General features: G+C 41.8%; 1 protein-coding gene and 1 pseudogene across 1 annotated transcript; one reads left to right on the forward strand and one right to left on the reverse strand.

The window, feature by feature from the left end:
- Positions 1-1,026: 1,026 nt before the first annotated feature.
- Positions 1,027-9,801, forward strand: LOC118096237 (lipase member M-like). Its single transcript, XM_035137782.2, has 9 exons — positions 1,027-1,137; positions 1,504-1,621; positions 2,169-2,367; positions 4,583-4,692; positions 5,325-5,461; positions 6,582-6,728; positions 7,846-7,917; positions 8,847-8,912; positions 9,444-9,801. Exons 1-9 carry the CDS (start codon positions 1,036-1,038, stop codon positions 9,675-9,677), a joined length of 1,185 nt encoding a protein of 394 aa, XP_034993673.2. The 5' UTR covers positions 1,027-1,035; the 3' UTR covers positions 9,678-9,801.
- A 522-nt stretch (positions 9,802-10,323) lies between these two features.
- On the reverse strand, positions 10,324-13,447 carry LOC148685634 (uncharacterized; annotated as a pseudogene).
- Between the last annotated feature and the right edge of the window lie 6,130 nt (positions 13,448-19,577).

Here is a 19,577-nt window from a genome sequence, read left to right on the forward strand (position 1 = left end):
TGTTGTTGTGGCTCGAGGCTCAGGTACAACTTAAGTGGATACAAAATAATAATGATGACACACACAGGACAAAAAAAAAAAGGAGACATACAATTTATATACCACTTAATATAAACATAAATCTCCAGGTGGGTTATATTTTTTTAAAATATGCAAGGAAGTGTAATCTACATTTCAATGCTTTGTACAGACTTGCTTTGCCACTAGGCATATGATAATTATATAGTAGCTGATGAAAGTGATCTAATTCTCTGCTGTTTATTAAAACCTAGGTCTTCTTCAGTGTGTATTAGAGATGTGGTTGCTCTTGATGAACAGGAACAGGTAAGCAAAAAATGTTTTCTTCCCGTATGTTTTTCATTTATTTTTTTGGTGACATACCTTGGTCTTACATTTTAATAGCTTGCATTTAACAAAGTTTGACATTACTATCATAAAGTACAACCTAGTAATCCAGTAGAAATTAAGGCTACTTGCACAAAATCTGCTGACACAGAACTGATGCAGCCGTGGGGGAATAACAAACTGCATAAATGTTTACAGAATGATTTATACATTACTTTCTTCTTTGCATTTGTAGCCTGCCCTTCCTCCATAAGGAAAATACAATTTTTTAAAAAAATTAAAATATCAAAAACTGTTAAAAACATCTAAAAAGCAAAAAATATTTTTAAATCAAATTTTTAAACAGGTATAACCAACAAAAAATGTCTTATGTTTTGGAATACTTGCTTATTCTTTCCCACCAGCGTAATAGTTTCATTGTGGGGCAGAATTGAGCCTGCTTAGCCTTATTTCCAAGATAGGCATGACTTTTCCTTTTTACAGTATTTCCCCACAAACCATCCATCTCAGTGACTAATATTTTCAGAAGAGAGATACATTATTTCTTCCCTGCACAGCACCACTGGAACTGTAATTGTGCTCCCTGCCCTCAACACGTCTAGAACCATTCTAAAAAAAGGTAAGAACAGGTAAGCTCCCATCTTTGCTAAGAAGTTTGAAACAACAGATATTGTTTTACACAGGTCAGCGATGTGGCTGTTTTTGGCAGTGGTGTGCTTAATCCAACAGACAACCGAGTCAGAAGAATTCCTCAGGAAACGGCACTTGAATCCCCAAGAATTCATGACTATTGTGAGTTGCTTGTTCAGATGCATTTGGAAACAATAGGCTATTGCTAGGACAAAATAATTTGTACATATTTCTTTTAAGTGATATTCCAAAGCATTTGCTTTTCACAGAAGGATTTCCAGGCTGCCCTGAGTTACCCCAAAGAGGGCTTGATAGATTTAGCTGATCCCATGGCCAAATGACATGTTCTGTTTAATGCTTATTACATGGTGTGTAAATAGCTCCTCCTGTTTGCTTTTGTTACAGCCAGAAGGGGATCTAGGACTTTTTTTCTCCTCTCCTCAGCACCATTGTAACTAAAATCCCCTGTAGCACATCTAGATTTAGAATAAATGTCTCAATTTGATGAGAATTTCTTTGTTCTTGCAGAATGAAATAATCCAATATTGGGGATACCCCAGTGAAGAGCATGAAATCCTGACAGAGGATGGCTACTACTTGCAAGCAAACAGAATTCCTTATGGAATGCACAGTTCTGGGAAGACAGGTAATTTGGAATGTAACTGGGTTTTATAGGGTTTTGTTTTTTTTAAAGGAAAAGTACTGGCAGGATTCCACATAGCCCAGAGAAAACAAATGTGTGCATATAAATGCTCAGTATTAACATAGTTTCTGGGTTCAGAATGGTTGAAGACCCTAAGTCACATCCCACTTTGTATGTTTTGATGTGATCTTAGTCTTCTTACCAATATTATAAATGTCAGCACAGCAGCTTGTAATATTCTGAAAGCTAAGAAAAATTGTGAAGGATAATTTGAATTGAACTAGTTCATTTTGCAATTGGACAAATGTGAGCTGGAACAAGTTGCTTTCTGGTCATGTTGTACTTGAACTAGAATTAGTTTATTTTCTAAAAAGACTTTCCAAGCTCTATTATCTATGTCTCTGTGTGATGCTGTGTAAGAATGAAGTGCTTGGGTTAAGCTTTCGTGTGTGTGGATAAATTGTGATTTAATTGCAGGAAAAGAGGTACAATCTAAAAGGTAGATTGACTACAATATTTTCTAATCCCCCTTTTTTGTTTTTTTCGTCAGATCCTAGGCCAGTTGTTTTACTGGTACATGGTGTTTTCGGTGAAGGTAGGCACTGGATTGCAAATATTCCCAACAATAGCCTAGGATTTGCTCTAGCAGATGCTGCCTATGATGTTTGGATAATAAATAATAGAGGTACCAGCTGGTCTAGAAGACACAAGACTCTGTCAATTGACGAAGAAGAATTTTGGAATTTCAGGTATAAAGAGACAACTTGTAGCTTGGATAGTTGAGATAATTATAATGACTGCTGTCCGTAGCTGCCAAGTTATCCCTTTTTTACAGGGATTTTCCCTTATGCTGAATAGGCTTCCTCGCGAGAAAAGGGAAAACTTGGCAGCTATGCTGCTGTCTCTGAAGTACAGCTGCTACCAACATATCTTTTTTCCTTGCATTGTGTTAGGGTCCTTCAGTCCTGGAAATACTTCCCAAAAATGGCAAATGGTAGATTGTGGTTCCTTTTCTTAGCCAACATCAACATGACAAAATTCATGACTTTCTCTATATTCATGCAGACTGAATTTCTGGTGCTCTGAGATGTAGATAAAGTGGTTTCCTAGACTGCTCTTGATGTGGTTATACCATTATGAAGGAGTGGGTATATAGCTTGGGGTACTTTTGACCCCTTGCTTAAGAGTCAGATGGCCATGGTGCTACAGAGTGCCTTTCACCAGGTGTCCCAGCTGTGCCCCCATCTGGACAGGCATAGCCTAGCTTCTGTTGTCTATGCTCTGGGAACCTATAGGTTGGATTACTCAGCTCATAATACATAGGGCTGCCTCTGAAAATGGTTTGAAAGCTTCAGCTGCTGCAGAATTTGGCAGCCAGGTTGCTCACTGGGACAAGATGGTTTGAACATAATTCTGGATCCACATGTCCTTCCACAGTGTGGACATAGGTTTCTGGGTGGGAGTTGATCATAGTGGCCTCCTCTTATAGTTCATTTCTCCTTTTTGCCATGAGTTCGTGCTTCTTCAAAGTCCATGACACCTTTGGCAAAGGCTTGTCTGCAATTGGAGCACTCACAGGCCAGTGTTTCCCGGCTATCAGTGATACTACATTTTTTTAGATTTGCCTTGAGATAATTTTTAAACCTCTTTTGTTGGAAGAGAGTAGTTGCTTTGGAATATGATAATCAGGCATCTGAACAAGATGACAAATCCAATGAAGTTGATGTTGAAGAATCATTGCTTCCACACTGGTAATCTTTGCTTCTTCCAGTATACGGACATTAGTTCACCTGTCTTCCTAAGTGATGTGTACAATTTTTCAGAGACACCATTGATGAAACCTTTCAAAAAGTTGGAGATGGTGTTTATAAATAGTCCATATTTCACAAATGTACAGTAAAGTTGGTAATACAATACTGTAGTTTATAAACAAGCATTTTGGTTTCCCTGGGAATTTACCTAGGAGAAGAAAGAAAGGCTCCCAGGTAAGACCTGGGGGTCCACTACTTTCTGCGTGATACAAGGGTCCTCTCTACTTTTGAGAGAGGACTCTGATTTTTCTTCACTCTTTCTTTGTCTGGTTTTGTTTTTATCTAGATTTAGAAGACCTCTGAAAGAAGCTCTGTATTGGGAAGTTTTTAATAATTGATGTTTTATTATGTTTTTTATATTTTGCTGGAAGCCACTCAGAACAGACCATCGGGGAAAATTTTGATCATGGCAGCACACTCCACAGAATATCACAGAGTACTGACTCCAAAACAGGCATTTCCTGCTCTTGTAAAGCATCATCAGTGTGATTCCGTGCATTGTTCCTGATGTAGATCTTCATTCTCCATTTGGTCATAATGAAGAGATTTATTGCCACCTTGACCCCGGTGTAGATCTTCACTCACTGTTTCCTCCCTGGAGGGTAGTGGTCAAATTTTGTGGTTCACCTCCAGTGTCGGAATATCTTAAGCCGGTCCTAATACTACTAATATATAAGGCCCTGAACAATTTGGTATTTAGATTACCTGATAGATGGCCCACTTTTGTACAGACTTGTCGGTTCCTCCAGACATATTGTGAAGACACACCCCAGACATACCAGGATGTCCACCTCAGTCTTAGATTGTGGAAAAGGACTTCTGAATTACCATTTAAATTTAACACAGTTGAGCAATTTCATATAATTTAATACAATTCTTTAAAATTATCCTTTAACATGTGGACAATGTACATATTTGAGAACCTATTGGGCTAGTTTAAGGGTGATATAAATATTTAAATAAATCATAAATACATACCTACTTTCTGTTTCTTTACTCTTTCCATGGGACAATAAACTTATAACATCATCCTCCAGATGTCAGGTTTACATACCTGATGTATTGTATCTTTTGAATTTATACATTGATGTCCTCAATTGTATGCAATTGCAGACAGGCAAAGTTTCACCTATATTCTGTGTTTGTCTTTCAGTTTTTATGAAATGGCAATTTATGATATTCCAGCAACCATAAACTTTATTCTTCAGAAAACTAAGCAAAAAAGCTTGTATTATATTGGCCATTCCCAGGGAGGTACATTGGGTAAGTTAAGAAGAAAGAGAATGAAATGCCTTTTATTTTCTCGCCTTCTTGCATTATCAGGGACCTACTGGGAATGTGGTTCAGTCTCAGGACTATTGTGAAGACTAGTTCAGAAAAGAAAAGGAAAAAAGAAAAGAAAAGGTTAAAGCACACCTTTTTTTAAAAAAAAAAGAGAGGTGGGGAAGTGTAGAGTTCACATATGTTCCATGAGAAAGTCTTTTCAGGATCAGGACTTTAGTAGTCAAGCTGGGGCAGCATATACAGCTCTTATCAGTTCCACAGTCATGAAGAATGTCTATTTGTGGTGCAAAGACCAACAGGCATGAAATAAGTGGGTTCTGCTTAGACCTTATATCTGACACATTCTCTTGAAAACTCCAGTGCCTAATTTAAGGCAGATGGATACCCAGCACCCCAAAAGAAATCCGCCCTGAATTTGTTGAATGACAGGCATTTCAAAAGAAGAGATTTGGGAAACTTTTGACCTTCTAGATATTTTGGACTCCAGCTCCCATCAGCCACAGCAAGCATGGCTGATGGGCACCAGGTCCAGCAACACCTGGAGAGCCACAGGTCCCCCCTTATTTGTTTGTTTGTTTGTTTGCAAGTGCTATGTTCTTTCTTTTTTCCAGGTTTAATTGCCTTTTCAAGCATGCCACAGCTTGTTCAAAAGGTTAAACTCTTCATGGGCTTGGCTCCTGCCTATACATTGGCAGGCGTGAAGGGACCCTTTTCTTTACTTCTAAACCTTCCTCAAGAATTGACAAAAGTAAGTATTACTCAAGTTGTTGCCATTGTGCAGACCCAGAATATACCCTGTTTCTCCAAAAATAAGATGTAGCCATAAAATAAGCCATAGCAGGATTTTTAAGCATTCAAGGAATATAAGCCATACCCCGAAAATAAGCCATAGTGATAGGCAGTTTAACCTTGTAGGTGGGTGGGTTAAACTGTATTTTCGGAGAAACACGGTATATATATATATATATATATATATATATATATATATATATATATACACACCGTGTTTCTCCGTGTTTCTGACTGCATCTTTCCACAGTGGGGAAATAGGTTTTCGGGTGGGAGTTGCTGATGGCTAGAGCTTGCCAGTGGTTAAGAGCGGTAGACTCGTAATCTGGTGAACCGGGTTCGTGTCTCCGCTCCTCCACATGCAGCTGCTGGGTGACCTTGAGCTGGTCACACTTCTCTGAAGTCTCTCACCCTTACTCACCTCACAGAGTGTTTGTTGTGGGGAAAGGAGATTGTCATCCGCTTTGGGACTCCTTAGGGTAGTGATAAAGCGGGATATCAAATCCAAACTACTCTTCTTCTTCTTCTTCTTCTTCTTCTTCTTCTTCTTCTTCTTCTTCTTCTTCTTCTTCTTCTTCTTCTTCTTCTTCTTCTTCTTCTTCTCTGCTCCCAGACAGGATGAAGACTCTGTCACAGTCAGGGATGCTAGAAAGGAATGATTGACATTCCAACCTGCATGCGTCACAACCAGCACCATTTGCATTCTGCTGCTGTTCAGCTTCTGCCAAATACTCTGTTATTCATCTTACTGTCCACTATTGAGAATGCCCTTTTCCAGGACCTCACTCCCAAACTTTTTATGAATTATCAAGAAGGCCCCATCTGCCAATCTTAACACCTGAGAGGTTGTGTGGGAAGGAGGTGGTTGGAGTGCACCCCCTTAGAAATCTCTCCTCAGCTATCCAGAGCCAGGCCTACATCAGGACCTGGAGGCAATATTGCCTAGAAAGCCCATGCATATCAACTTGAGCGTGCTTGAAGAAAAGTGGTATATAACTGTAACAGGAACCTTAATGTTTACTTCCAAGAAAGGACGATTATTTAGTAATGCTTCAAATTTTTTATTGTATTTTATACAGCTCATATGGGGCAATAAAGAATACTGTCTTTTCAATAACAAACTAAAAGCCACCAATGCCAAGATCTGCAGCTATCCAGGGATTGACAGACTTTGTCTTGAAGGCATTTTCTTACTTAATGGACGTAATGAGAAAAACCTAAATGTGGTAGGTACTTTCATTCTCTATCATTTATGCATTTATTTCTTTTTGAAAGAACTTGCTGTGTACATATACAAAACAACAAAAAAGCAATCAAACAAAATATAGTATTTGCCATAATTTTGAGTTCCTTTACACAGCTCTTCCATGGAGAAATTCTTTAGGCCTATTCCAATAAATGTTAATCTATCTTTTAAATTTTATTTTCAAAATTAACTTCACGTCTAGTAGGTAGTTGGTCACTTACAGTATGCATCGCCATAAAGGAGGAAATTCAGCACACTCCAAACATCAAAGCAGTCTCAAAGTGACTTATTTTAATTGCTTATGCTAAACTCAAGATACAAAGACAAAACGAATTCCTATAGTCAGGGCAGTCTCAAGCAGGTCGGCCGCCCTGGCGCTGAGGGGCGGAGATTGCTCCGGCACCCCCGCCCTCACAGGGCAATGCATGGTTTCCGCGCAGCTTCGCCCCGCGCCACCAGGGTCTACCTAGAGCCGGCCCTGCCTATAGTGGGGCGGACTGTGACAGGTGATCTCTCTGCCTGTTCCATGTGCTGTCCAGGTTCTCACTGCTGAGAGGCAACTTCAAGGCCCTTGTTCTTCCTTCTTATGGCTCTTTATCAGCTGGATTCACAGCTTGGGAGGGGGATTCCCATCTAGGTACCCAGACACCTCTTCATCAGAAAGCTGCTTCCTTGTGCAGCATGAAAGTTTTTGTATGCTGTACTTCCATGACCTTGTGAACGTAGGTGTTCCTTGAAACATCTTCAAGAATGTGAATATAAAAAAGCATTTTCCTTCCTATCATTCTTCCAGAGTCGAGCGGATGTGTTTGCGCATCAAGGCCACAATCCACCCCCCTTGGGAAATAAAGACACAATGACACATGAATTAAGTTTAAATGTTAATGGGCAAAATTTTGGCCACAACTTTATTGAATACAGAATGTGAGCAGTATTGGCTTAGGCATTGGCACCCAAAATATAACTGACTCTTGCCCGTCTTGCAGGGAGTCTGGTAAGGGTAGCCACCTGAAGAGGCTCTACCCTGGGGCTCCCGGTGGGTCGTGGCATGGCCCTCACCCCCCCAAAAAGCATTTTCTTTCCTATCATTCTTCCAGAGTCGAGCAGATGTGTATGTTGGAATTTACCCTGATTTTACTTCTGTAAAAACTATCCTACACTGGAGTCAGGTACGTTCTAACAAATACCTTCTCAACATTTCAAAACATGGGAGTCAAAAGTCTGATGTTTTGACTTGCCTGTTTAGTTTCTCATGTTTGTGTTTTGGTACTAAGGTTTCCATTTCATTTTATAAAAATATAGTTTTCAAGATTACCAGACCACTCAAAAGTTATATTCTAGATACTTCAATATTCAAACATGAGCTGTAACAACTTTTTGGATCTCATGGGAAGAACACAGGAAGCTGCCCTTTACTGAATCTGCCCATTGCTCCTTTTAGTTCAGTATTATCTGCTGGTGGGGGTGAAGACAGGAAAACAGTTAGTGGAACTGCAGACAAGGAAAGGCAGAGCCCATTCTCCTTGCTGCTGAGTTCTACAAGGGCAACGCTGAGACTAAGTAGGAAGCTGACAGGCAGGCAGGCAGGCAGGGGGTGGGTGAAGGAGGGAAGATGGAGGTTGGTGGGGTACTGCCCCATTCACCCGAGTGCATTAACATCCACTGGTGTCGGGAATCCTCACATTAGAAAGAAGGTGAAACATATTGCAGTGGTCTTGGCGGCTGAAGATTAGTGAAGGCTGGGCAAATTAGTGAAGGCTGGGTCAATATTGAAGGCATAGGCACCAATTCTATGGGGTGAGGATAGCTCCTCCCTCCCTCAGTCTTGAGGGGCTGGGTTCAGTTCTCTAATATTTCCTCACAAATGAGGATGATAGATATGTTAATAACCTTCTACCTGACTTATTAGAGACACCACTGTTTTAAAACAGAGCTTTTGGTCCTATCATTGCCCAGGGTGGATGGGTGGGAATTCTGATAAAAAAGATCCCTAGAGTTTGATTTTTTAAAAATTGTGATTTCCATCTTCCAAGAGGATTTTGTATTTTGAACATGCACCAAATTTCAAATTGTGTACAAGTGTTTTCCATCTTTATAGGTTGTTAAAACAAACCAATTTAAGTATTTTGATTATGGATCAAAGAACGAAGCTGTCTACAACATGGTAAGTGTTTTGGATTTTAATGAGTGGTTTTGGCGGCAGGTTAAACAATAAATGAGAACCCTGTTGGGATTTCTGAGTTCTTATATAATTCCTTTGGGAAAGATGCAGAACTGGTGTAGATTATGGGTTTCTCTATGAAAGTGCATACATTTAATGAGTAGGAACATAGAAAACTGCCTTATTCCAAGTCTGACTATTGATCCACCTATCTGTCTATACTGATTGGCAGCAGCTCTGATTCTAAGCCCTGCTAGAGAACCTGAGGGACCTATGACCTTCTACACACAAACCAGATGCTTCCTCAGTCCTGAAGAGCACGTCCTCCTCATGAGCCATGAGGACTCTCATTCCTTTTGCTATTCTTACTGGTCCAGAGTAAGGAGTTGGATACTGAATAGATAGTTAAAGAATGATTTTCAAGGGACAGATGTTAGATATTCAATGCATTTGAAGATCCAAAAGATGTCTTTAAAAAGAGAAAAAATGTAAAAGTGAACCTAATTTTCATATTTCTGTTCTTTTTATCAACAGAGTACACCCCCATTTTATAAGATAGAAGATATTACTGTGCCAACTGCTGTGTGGAGTGGTGGGCATGACATTCTTGTAACCAAAAAGGCTATTGAACGGCTGCTCCCTCGAATCCCTCATTTAGTTTTCTACAAGAATATTCCTGATTGGCAACATTTTGATTTTACCTGGGGTCTTGATGCACCGGACCAGTTGTTTAAGGATGTACTTTGTCTGATGCAAAAGTTCAAATAAAGTCTTAATATGAGGGGCAGAATATACCGGTATATATGCTATTAATGCAGACACTTTTTTAAAAAAAGTCTTACATTGATTGTTTTCTATACTTACGTTTTTCCTTTCTGTCACAAATAATATTAAAGGTGGCTAGAAATAACAAAAGGATCTAAGGAAGAAAAACACATAACAAAATTAATGGTAAAAAAGTAACAACAAGCAGGGGTACAGCCTCTAGCACTATTACTACTACTTATTATTATAGTCTATTCTATTACCATGCATTATAGAATAAACTTGCTTCTGTGCTGCAATGAATCATGAAATTCCTTATCCGAGATTCCCCCACCCGCTTTAAAATGTAATAGAACAATTAACTGCAAAGTAAAATGTACTCTGCATTTATACTGTTCAGTGTTGTCATATTGAACAGAATCCTAATTACCTAAATTGATTGGGCAGCAGACCTCTATATCCTCCAGGCATGCTTGGAGTTGTTCAGCAACCACTCGCTCAATCACCTTGCCCAAGAATGGAAGATTTGAGATTGGGCGATAGTTGGCCAAATTAGCTGGGTCTAAAGATTTTTTTTTTAAAAAAAGAAGTGGTTTAATGACCACCTCTTTCGGTGGGCCTGGGAAGGCTCCCTCACAGAGGGAAGCATTCACCACCCCCCAGAGTCCATTGCCCAGCCCGGCTTGCTTTTATCAGCCAGGACAGGGTCAAGAAGACAGGTGGTTGGTTTTACTTGTCCACGCAGCCTGTCCACATCCTCGGAAGTAACAGATTGAAATTGATCCCATATAACATGACTAGACAGGACTCTGGCACTCTCCCGCCCCGGCCCTGCTCCCACGGTGGAGTCTACCTCCTTCCGAATCTGAGTGACTTTATCTGGAAAAAAAAAAACTTTGCAAATGCATTGCAGGAGATCTTGGGGTCCCTACCAGGCCCCGATGACAAAGGTGGTTCTGCTAAATTGTGAACCGCCTGAAAGAGTCTCCTGCTGCTGTTTTCTGCAGATGCAATAGAGGCAGCAAAGAAGATCCTCTTTGCCATCGCCATCGCCACTTGGTAGGCTCGACATTGAGCTCTAACCCATGTCCGGTCCGATTCAGAGTGAGTTTTCCGCCACTGGCGCTCTAACTGTCTTAGCTATTGTTTCATCACCCTCAGCTCCAGGGAAAACCACGGGGCTGTCTGGGCTCCATGCAATCGGAGAGGATGCTTCGAAGCCAGACAGTCAATAGTCCTGGTTAACTCCGTATTCCAATGGGTCACCAGGAAATCAGCTGAAAGGCCATCAACATGGGATAAAACTTCCCCTACCACTCTTTGGAAACCATTTGGATCCATTAAGTGATGGGGGCGGACTATCCGAATCGGTTCCACCTCCCTGCAGAGGGGAAGGGTCGTGGAGAAGTCCAGTTGTATCAGGAAGTGATCTGACCATGGCACTTCTTTTGTTTCACTTTAACTTAATGTCGGATCACCAACATCCATAGAGGTGAACACCAGGTCTAAGGCATATCCGCGGCTATGAGTTGGGCCAAACTTATTCAGGGACAGTCCCATGGAGGCCCTGCTTTCCACAGAGTCCTGAGCGGCCCCTTGTAAGGTTGTGTTGGCATGGATGTTAAAATCCCCTAGGACAACCAAACTAGGTGTCTCCAGGAGCACATCCGTCACGCCCTGAAGCAGCTCGGGCAGGGAATCCTTGGCGCAGTGGGGAGGTTGGTACACCAAAGGGAATCCTGTACTGCCCCTATTGCCCAACTTCCAGTACACTAGCAAAGCAACATCAAACCTTGGGTTACATGAAAATATACTCCACAACCACACGAGATGTAACCGGCTGCACTCTTGCAAAATAAAGTATACTATTCACTGTATCATATGATATATTTCAACAGAAATGAGTCATAAAATTCAATGGAACAAGCAGAAGACCCAATGGATCAGTTCATATTCTAATCAGTTCGTGGATCAAGTTTAGACATTAGTACGTGTCTGTTCCACCTGCATCAGTTCATAAAGTCCCAGCAATAACAAGTAGTTCCAGTTCCACAGAATCCTATTCCAAAAGACAAGGATTTCCGGAATATAAACCTTGTTTCGCCATCCTGGGCTTCATCAGTAGTACAGGTTCAAAAGTGATATAACAAGATAGTAGAAATACTATGACACAGATATAATTGGTAGGTTGCTAGCTGTCAGTAACAGGTAGTAGGAAGTAATGGTTCTGCAGTTTTAACCATCTGCTTTACCTATGTGTGTATCTGCTTTCATTTTATGTTACTGTACTCTGACTGGAATGATTTTAAAATTCAGTTACTGCACGCAGCCCAGAGATCACTAAAAGAATTTGGAACAAATAAAAACAATTGTTGTTGTTTAGTCGTTCAGTCGTGTCTGACTCTTCGTGACCCCATGGACCAGAGCACGCCAGGCACTCCAGTCTTCCACTGCCTCCCACAGTTTGGTCAAACTCATGTTCATAGCTTCAAGAACACTGTCCAGCCATCTCGTCCTCTGTCGTCCCCTTCTCCTTGTGCCCTCCATCTTTCCCAACATCAGGGTCTTTTCCAGGGAGTCTTCTCTTCTCATGAGGTGACCAAAGTATTGGAGCCTCAGCTTCAGGATCTGTCCTTCCAGTGAGCACTCGGGGCTGATTTCCTTCAGGATGGATAGGTTTGATCTTCTTGCAGTCCATGGGACTCTCAAGAGTCTTCTCCGGCACCAAAATTCAAAAGCATCAATTCTTCGGCGATCAGCCTTCTTTATGGTCCAGCTCTCACTTCCATACATCACTACTGGGAAAACCATAGCTTTAACTATACGGACCTTTGTTGTCAAGGTGATGTCTCTGCTTTTTAAGATGTTGTCTAGGTTTGTCATTGCTTTTCTCCCAAGAAGCAGGCGTCTTTTAATTTAGTGACTGCTTCCATGATCTGCAGTGATCATGGAACTCAAGAAAGTAAAATCTCTCACTGCCTCCATTTCTTCCCCTTCTATTTGCCAGATCATTTGCCAGTGGCCATGATCTTAGTTTTTTTGATGTGAAGCTTCAGACCATATTTTGCGCTCTCCTCTTTTAAATAAGCAGGGAGACAATATACAGGCTTGTCGTACTCCATTCCCAATTTTGAACCAATCAGTTATTCCATATCCAGTTCTAACTGTCGCTTCTTCTCCCACATAGCGATTTCTCAGGAGACAGATGAGATGATCAGGCACTCCCATTTATTTAAGAACTTGCCATAGTTTGCTGTGGTCAACACGGTCAAATGCTTTTGCATAGTCAATGAAGCAGAAGTAGATGTTTTTCTGGAACTCTCTAGTTTTCTCCTTAATCCAGAGCATGTTTGCAATTTGGTCTCTGGTTCCTCTGCCCCTTCGAAATCCAACTTGCACTTCTGGGAGTTTTGGTCCACATACTGCTTACGCCTGCCTTGTAGAATTTTAAGCATAACCTTGCTAGTGTGTGAAATGAGCGCAATTGTGCTGTAGTTGGAGCATTCTTTGGCACTGCCCTTCTTTGGGATTGGGATGTAGACTGATCTTCTCCAATCCTCTGGCCACTGCTGAGTTTTCCAAACTTGCGAGCATATTGAGTGTAGCACCTTAACAGCATCATCTTTTAAAATTTTAAATAGTTCAGCTGCAATATCATCACTTCCACTGGCCTTGTTATTAGCAGTGCTTTCTAAGGCCCATTTGACTTCACTCTCCAGGATGTCTGGCTCAAGGTCAGCAACCATACTACCTGGGATATACGAGACCTCCATATCTTTCTGGTATAATTCCTCTGTGTATTCTTGCCACCTCTTCTTGATGTCTTCTGCTTCTGTTAGGTCTTTTCCACTTTTGTCCTTTATTATGGTCATCTTTGTACGGAATATTCCTTTCATATCTCCAATTTTCTTGAACAGATCTCTGGTTTTTCACATTCAGTTGTTTTCCTCTATTTCTTTGTATTGCTCGTTTAAGAAGGCCCTCTTGTCTCTCCTTGCTATTTTTTGGAAATCTGCATTCAATTTCCTGTATCTTTCACTATCTCCCTAGCATTTTGCCTGCCTGCTCTTCCCCGCAATTTGTAAGGCCCCATTGGACAGCCCCTTGGCTTTCTTGCATTTCCTTTTCCTTGGGATGGTTTTCGTTGCTGCCTCCTGTATAATGTTACGAGCCTCCATCCATACCCTGTTTCCCCTTTTTTAATACGTAGTCATAAAGTAAGCCATGGCAGGGTTTTTAAGCATTAGAGAAATATAAGACATTTCCCGAAAATAAGCCATACTTCCGCACCACAGGCACCTCCACTCACAGAGTCACTCCATGTTGGCTGGCACTGCAGGAGCGCGATCAGCTGTGAAGCGGCGCTCCAAGAGCTCCGCTTAACAGCTGATCGCACTCCCGCCTTGCTGGCTGCATCCCCGCGCTTCGCCTTCTCATCCACCGCTGTCCCTGCCGCTTCCGTGCTTCCTGCCACCACTGGGCTCACTGCTTCATCCTTGTCTGGCCCGGCCAAGGAGCTTGGAGTGCCCTGCAGCAGCGGGCGGAGCGCCTGAGCCAGCGGCCTCCGCCTGGCCCGGCCCGGCCAAGGACGCCAACCGCCCCGCCCCCCAGAACCGGTGGCTGCTGCAGCGCCGAGCACTCAAGAGAGCCCAGCGGTGCCCCGAGCCGTAAAAACCGTACTGGTAATAATAAAAAAAGACATCCCACCGAAAGTAAGCCACCCTGTGGTTTTTTGAGGAAAAAGGTTATAAGACAGTGTCTTAAAAAGGGGGAAACAAGGTAGTTCTTCTGGCACTCTGTCCACCAAATCTAAATCCTTAAACCTGTTCCTCACTTCCGCTGTGTATTCATAAGGGATTTGATTTAGATTGTGTCTTACTGGCCCAGTGGTTTTTCCTACTTCCTTCAGTTTGAGCTGGAATTTTGCTATAAAAAGCTGATGATCTGAGCCACAGTCAGCTCCAGGTCTTGTTTTTGCCGACTGTATAGAGCTTCTCCATCTTTGGCTGCAGAGATATAATCAATCTGACTTCGATGCTGCCCATCTGGTGATGTCCATGTGTAGAGTCATCTCTTGTGTTGTTGGAAAAGAGTGTTTGTGATGACCAGCTTGTTCTCTTGACAGAACTCTATTAGCCTTTGCCCTGCTTCGTTTTGAACTCCAAGGCCAAACTTGCCAGTTATTCCTTTTATCTCTTGATTCCCTACTTTAGCATTCCAATTCCCTATAATGAGAAGAACATCCTTCTTTGGTGTCATTTCTAGAAGGTAAGTCTTCATAGAATTGGTCAATTTCACTTTCTTCAGCACCGGTAGTTGGTGCATAAACTTGGATTACTGGGATGTTAAAAGGTCTTCCTTGGATTCGTATTGAGATCATTTTATCATTTTTGAGATTGCATCCCAGTACAGCTTTCACCACTCTTTTGTTGACTAAGAGGGCCACTCCATTTCTTGCCCACAGTAGTAGATATGATGGTCATCTGAACTGAATTTGCCCATTCCTGTCCATTTTAGTTCACTGATGCCCAGGATGTCAATATTTATTCTTGCCATCTCATTTTTGACCACATCCAGCTTACCAAGGTTCATGGTTCTTACATTCCAGGTTCCTATGCAATATTTTTCTTTACAGCGTTGGACTTTCCTTTCGCTTCCAGGCATATCCACAACTGAGCAACCTTTCGGCTTTGGCCCAGCCACTTCATCAGCTCTGAATCTACTTGTACTTGTCCTCTGCTCTTCCTCAGTAGCATGTTGGACGCCTTCCGACCTGAGGGGCTCATCTTCCAGCGTCATAACTTTTATATGCCTGTTGTCTTTGTCCATGGAGTTTTCTTGGCAGGGATACTGGAGTGGCTTGCCAGTTCCTGCTCCAGGTGGATCACATTTAGTCAAAACTCTCCACTATGACCTGTCCATCTTGGGTGGCCCTGCACGGCATAGCTCATAGCTTCTCTGAGTTATTCAAGCCCCTTCACCACGACAAGGCATGATCCATGAAGGAGATAAAAACAATAACTTCCTACAAATGGAATCAAACAGATCTACTGAAATGGTGACATTATTTGCTGTGCATTACTCATAGGAAAAATAGGTTTTTATATATTTTGCAATCTTATGCTGTAATTACAAAGGAACACTCTTGCTCTGAATGACATGAACTAACTTAATCTGATTAGCTATGCAGCATTGTGACATTGTTCCACTCACTGTGGCAGGGGTTCCAACTTGAATAAAACATTGTGGGGGCCCAGGGAAGCCCCGCCTCACACAACTGATCACATGATGCAGTGCACACACACCATTTAAATGGGAATGCTCATCAACTTTGTGAGGCCCCAGCACCATCAAACATTTTATTGTGGGGATCAAAGCCCTCGTGGGCCCTAGGAGTTGGCTCCAAGCACTGTGGGAATCTCTGATGAGAGGAATTATAAGTGTGTTTCATGCAGTGCTTTTCTTCTGGAGAAAAAGGTGCCGGTACTCACCATGAAGTTGTTACAGTAAATGCCACACGTTTAACCAGTGCTTCTCTTCTAGTAAAAAGGGTGCCAGTGCTGCGTACCCCCATGAGTACCCCCAGAAAATCAGTGGTTTCATCTGATGGCTCATTCACACTTACTTTTGTCCTGAGTGTTCTAGCCACAGGCCTGCACTTCCAGGTCTGTGTCCTGCTTTCCTCTTGAAAAACCACTCTTTAGTGCTGAACTGGAACAAATGACAAGTCAGGTTTTCTGCAGATTGTCGTTTGCTCCAATTCAGAGGAAAAGAACAAAAGCAAAGCTGGTGGTGACTCCTTGCCCTCCTGCAGCCACCAAGAGGTTCGTAATGTACAAAGAAAAATACATTTGCAAACTCACCGTCCACAAAACAGGGAAGTTCTCTAATAAAATGTCTAAAATGCATCTAAGCTAAGAACAGTAACACACAACTGTCAGATAACTGGTTGACTGATTGCAGGTAGGATTACTAATATGTTTCGTTGGTCTTTCACAAAGACTGCAATTGTGTAATGCCTTGAAGCTCTTTCAAATGAGATGAACAGAGGATAAGTTTATTAAATATTTTAAGAGATGTGTGTTCTAGCAGCTATAACTTTGTTAGATGTTCATAATTTACATGGCTGTCACTACCAGTTGCTTTGCTTGAGTGTCTCTCTGACACCCAGCCAGGAATGATGGACTCTGTTGTGGCTCATTTCATTGTGTGTACAATAATAACTACTAACATGGTCTGGCCTGGGAAAGAAAAAAATGTGAGGAGGAATCTTCTGATCTTTCCAGCTGCACAAGCATTTCTGATTGCCAGACAGAGCAATTTTTCCTCCCTCCCTCCCTGTGTGCTTTTCTTGAGGTTCTCGACAGATGGTTTTCGGGAGGCACAGAGGGTTTGTGTGTGGGAAACTCCATTATGCTAATTGGATGCCTTGAGCTGGCTCACACAAGCATGCTGGGTTAGTTGAATCCAGCCCAAATGCTCTATCTGCAGTTGTGAGCAGGAAGAGAACCTGATGGCTAGAATGTGTAGCATGCCTCCTTCCGTGAACACTCAATATTTATTTTGCAGTTTGGTGACTGGAATTTGACATTTAATGTTATTTTGTAGTTCAAAGCATGCTCACCCTTGCCTACCTTATTATGCATTGAATAGACTTGATGAATGATTCCTCATGTGTGCCAAATGGTTTTTAATAGTTATCCAGACCATAGAATTCTGTACTAGAAACCATTTAGTCCATTTGTGGAAAAGATGGGAAGATTTCCTGTTCCTCACTTCTGAAAGATATTGATCGATATGAAAATGTAGTGTAAATATAAAAGATCTCCTACTGATGGTTTACTTATATTTAGCATTTATATGTGTGGACCCAGGTGGCGCTGTGGGTTAAACCACAGAGTCTAGGGCTTGCTGATCAGAAGGTTGGCGGTTCGAAGCCCTGCAATGGGGTGAGCTCCTATTGTTCGGTCCCAGCTCCTGCCCACCTAGCAGTTCGAAAGCACATCAAAGTGCAAGTAGATAAATAGGGACCGCTCCGGTGGGAAGGTAAACAGCGTTTCCGTGTGCTGCTTTGGTTTGCCAGAAGCAGCTTTGTCATGCTGGCCACATGACCCAGAAGCTGTCTGCGGACAAACGCTGGCTCCCTCGGCCTATAGAGCGAGATGCGCACCGCAACCCCAGAGTCGGACACGACTGGACCTGATGGTCAGGGGCCCCTTTACCTTTACCTTTATGTGTGCAAAGCACTCTACATATTATTTATTTATTTTTTTACACAATCGCAAACAGATATTATAAAAATGCATCATGCATTTTAATTTTTACAACACCCTTGTAAGGATTATTTTTGACATATTGCAAATACAGGCACTGAGGCTTTGAGAGAGTAGTTTGCCTAAGGCCCCGGCGGCAGAAGCAATATTTTAACCATCTCTTTGTCATTGTGCTATATCATCTCTCTCTCACGAGACACTTCAGTTAACCCCCACTAAAAATTTCACTTAAAATAAAAAGCTGCCAAGCAAGCTAGATTAATCCCTGCATTTGAGACTGATTTGACTGCCCTGCCCTGCTGTCAATCCATGCTGCCTTGGATTTCCTTGAAGAAAGGTGGGATATATAGAATTGTACCGTTGGAAGGGACCCTGAGGATCATCTAGTCCAACTTCCTACAGTGCTGGAATATGCAGCCGTCTCATCAAACCTGCAAACTTGGTGTTATCATTCAGAGCCCAGGACACTTCCAAGTGGGCCACAGGCTGTTTTCCAGGGGTGAGCAGCCTGTGGCTGAACTCTGTGACTGTTGGACATCAGCCCCAGTCAGCATGGCCAATGGTCAGGGATCACAGAAAATGTAGTCCAGCAGCAATTAGCACAGGTTGCAGACCTTCTCCAACCGAGATTCAGAAACCAAGGAATAGGAATGTCTATATTATAACATAAAAAGTATTACGTATCTAATATAATAATAGTAATAGTAATAGTAATAAAATTTTATTTATACCCTGCCCTTCCCAGTTTAAAAATGGGCTCAGGGCAGCTAACAACAGATATAAAAACATTGATTAAAAACAACATAAAACACAACATCAGTATAGCATCGCCAGGGGAAGGGAAAAAGGAATGGAAGCTTAGGTTAAATTGAAGGCCAGGCAAATTAACTGTCTTACAGGCCCTGCGGAAGGAGATCAAGTCTCGCAGGGCCCTAGTCTCATGGGACAGAGCATTCCACCAGGTCAGTGCCATCACTGAAAAGGCTCTGGCCCTTGTGGAGGAAAGTCTGGCTTCTTTAAGGCCTGGAACCCTTAAACTGTTACTATTTGTGGACCTGAGGGTCCTCTGCGGGGCATACTGGGAGAGGCGGTCCCGTAAGTGGTCCTTAGCATGTTTCAGAAGCAGCAGCAGCTGCAGAACTCTTATTACCTGCATACTGAATTTACCTTTAAAAAAATCCCAAACCTCTTGAACAATTGGGAATGATTGTCATCACCCAGTCTTGTTCTTTAAAATTGCCCACAATGCTTTGCATATACCATAATCAAAATGATGCCAGGAATTAACAAACTAAATAAGAAGGTGACTTCATGTAACTAGTTGGTTCATTGCTGGGCAATATTATTTAATTGTTGAAATAGTTATAAAAGTATTCATAAAAGTACGTCAAGGTGGCATACAATATACAAAACATAATTAAATCAGTGTAATCATGCCTAAAGGAGAATTAGGAACATCAATAAAACACCAGTAAATACTGTTTGGTTAAAAGGAGAAAATCATATTGTGAACGACTGTGTAAACAAGGTCGTTATTAATCCGGTGTTAAGAATTGACTTCTACACCATTTGTTTGTTACCCAGGTTTGTTACATTTTTAAATAAAAACATGGAACAAAAGAATAACAGC

This window comes from Zootoca vivipara, chromosome 5 (assembly GCF_965207765.1).
Source record: "Zootoca vivipara chromosome 5, rZooViv2.hap1.1, whole genome shotgun sequence".
Lineage (NCBI taxonomy): Eukaryota > Metazoa > Chordata > Lepidosauria > Squamata > Lacertidae > Zootoca > Zootoca vivipara.

Bases quoted from the DNA above. Each gene is read 5' to 3' on its own strand.
- LOC118096237 (XM_035137782.2), top strand. From the start codon at position 1,036: ATGTGGCTGTTTTTGGCAGTGGTGTGCTTAATCCAACAGACAACCGAG. The intron at 1,138-1,503 runs GTGAGTTGCTTG...TTGTTCTTGCAG, and splicing joins CCCAAGAATTCATGACTATT to AATGAAATAATCCAATATTG. The intron at 6,729-7,845 runs GTAGGTACTTTC...TCATTCTTCCAG, and splicing joins ATGAGAAAAACCTAAATGTG to AGTCGAGCAGATGTGTATGT.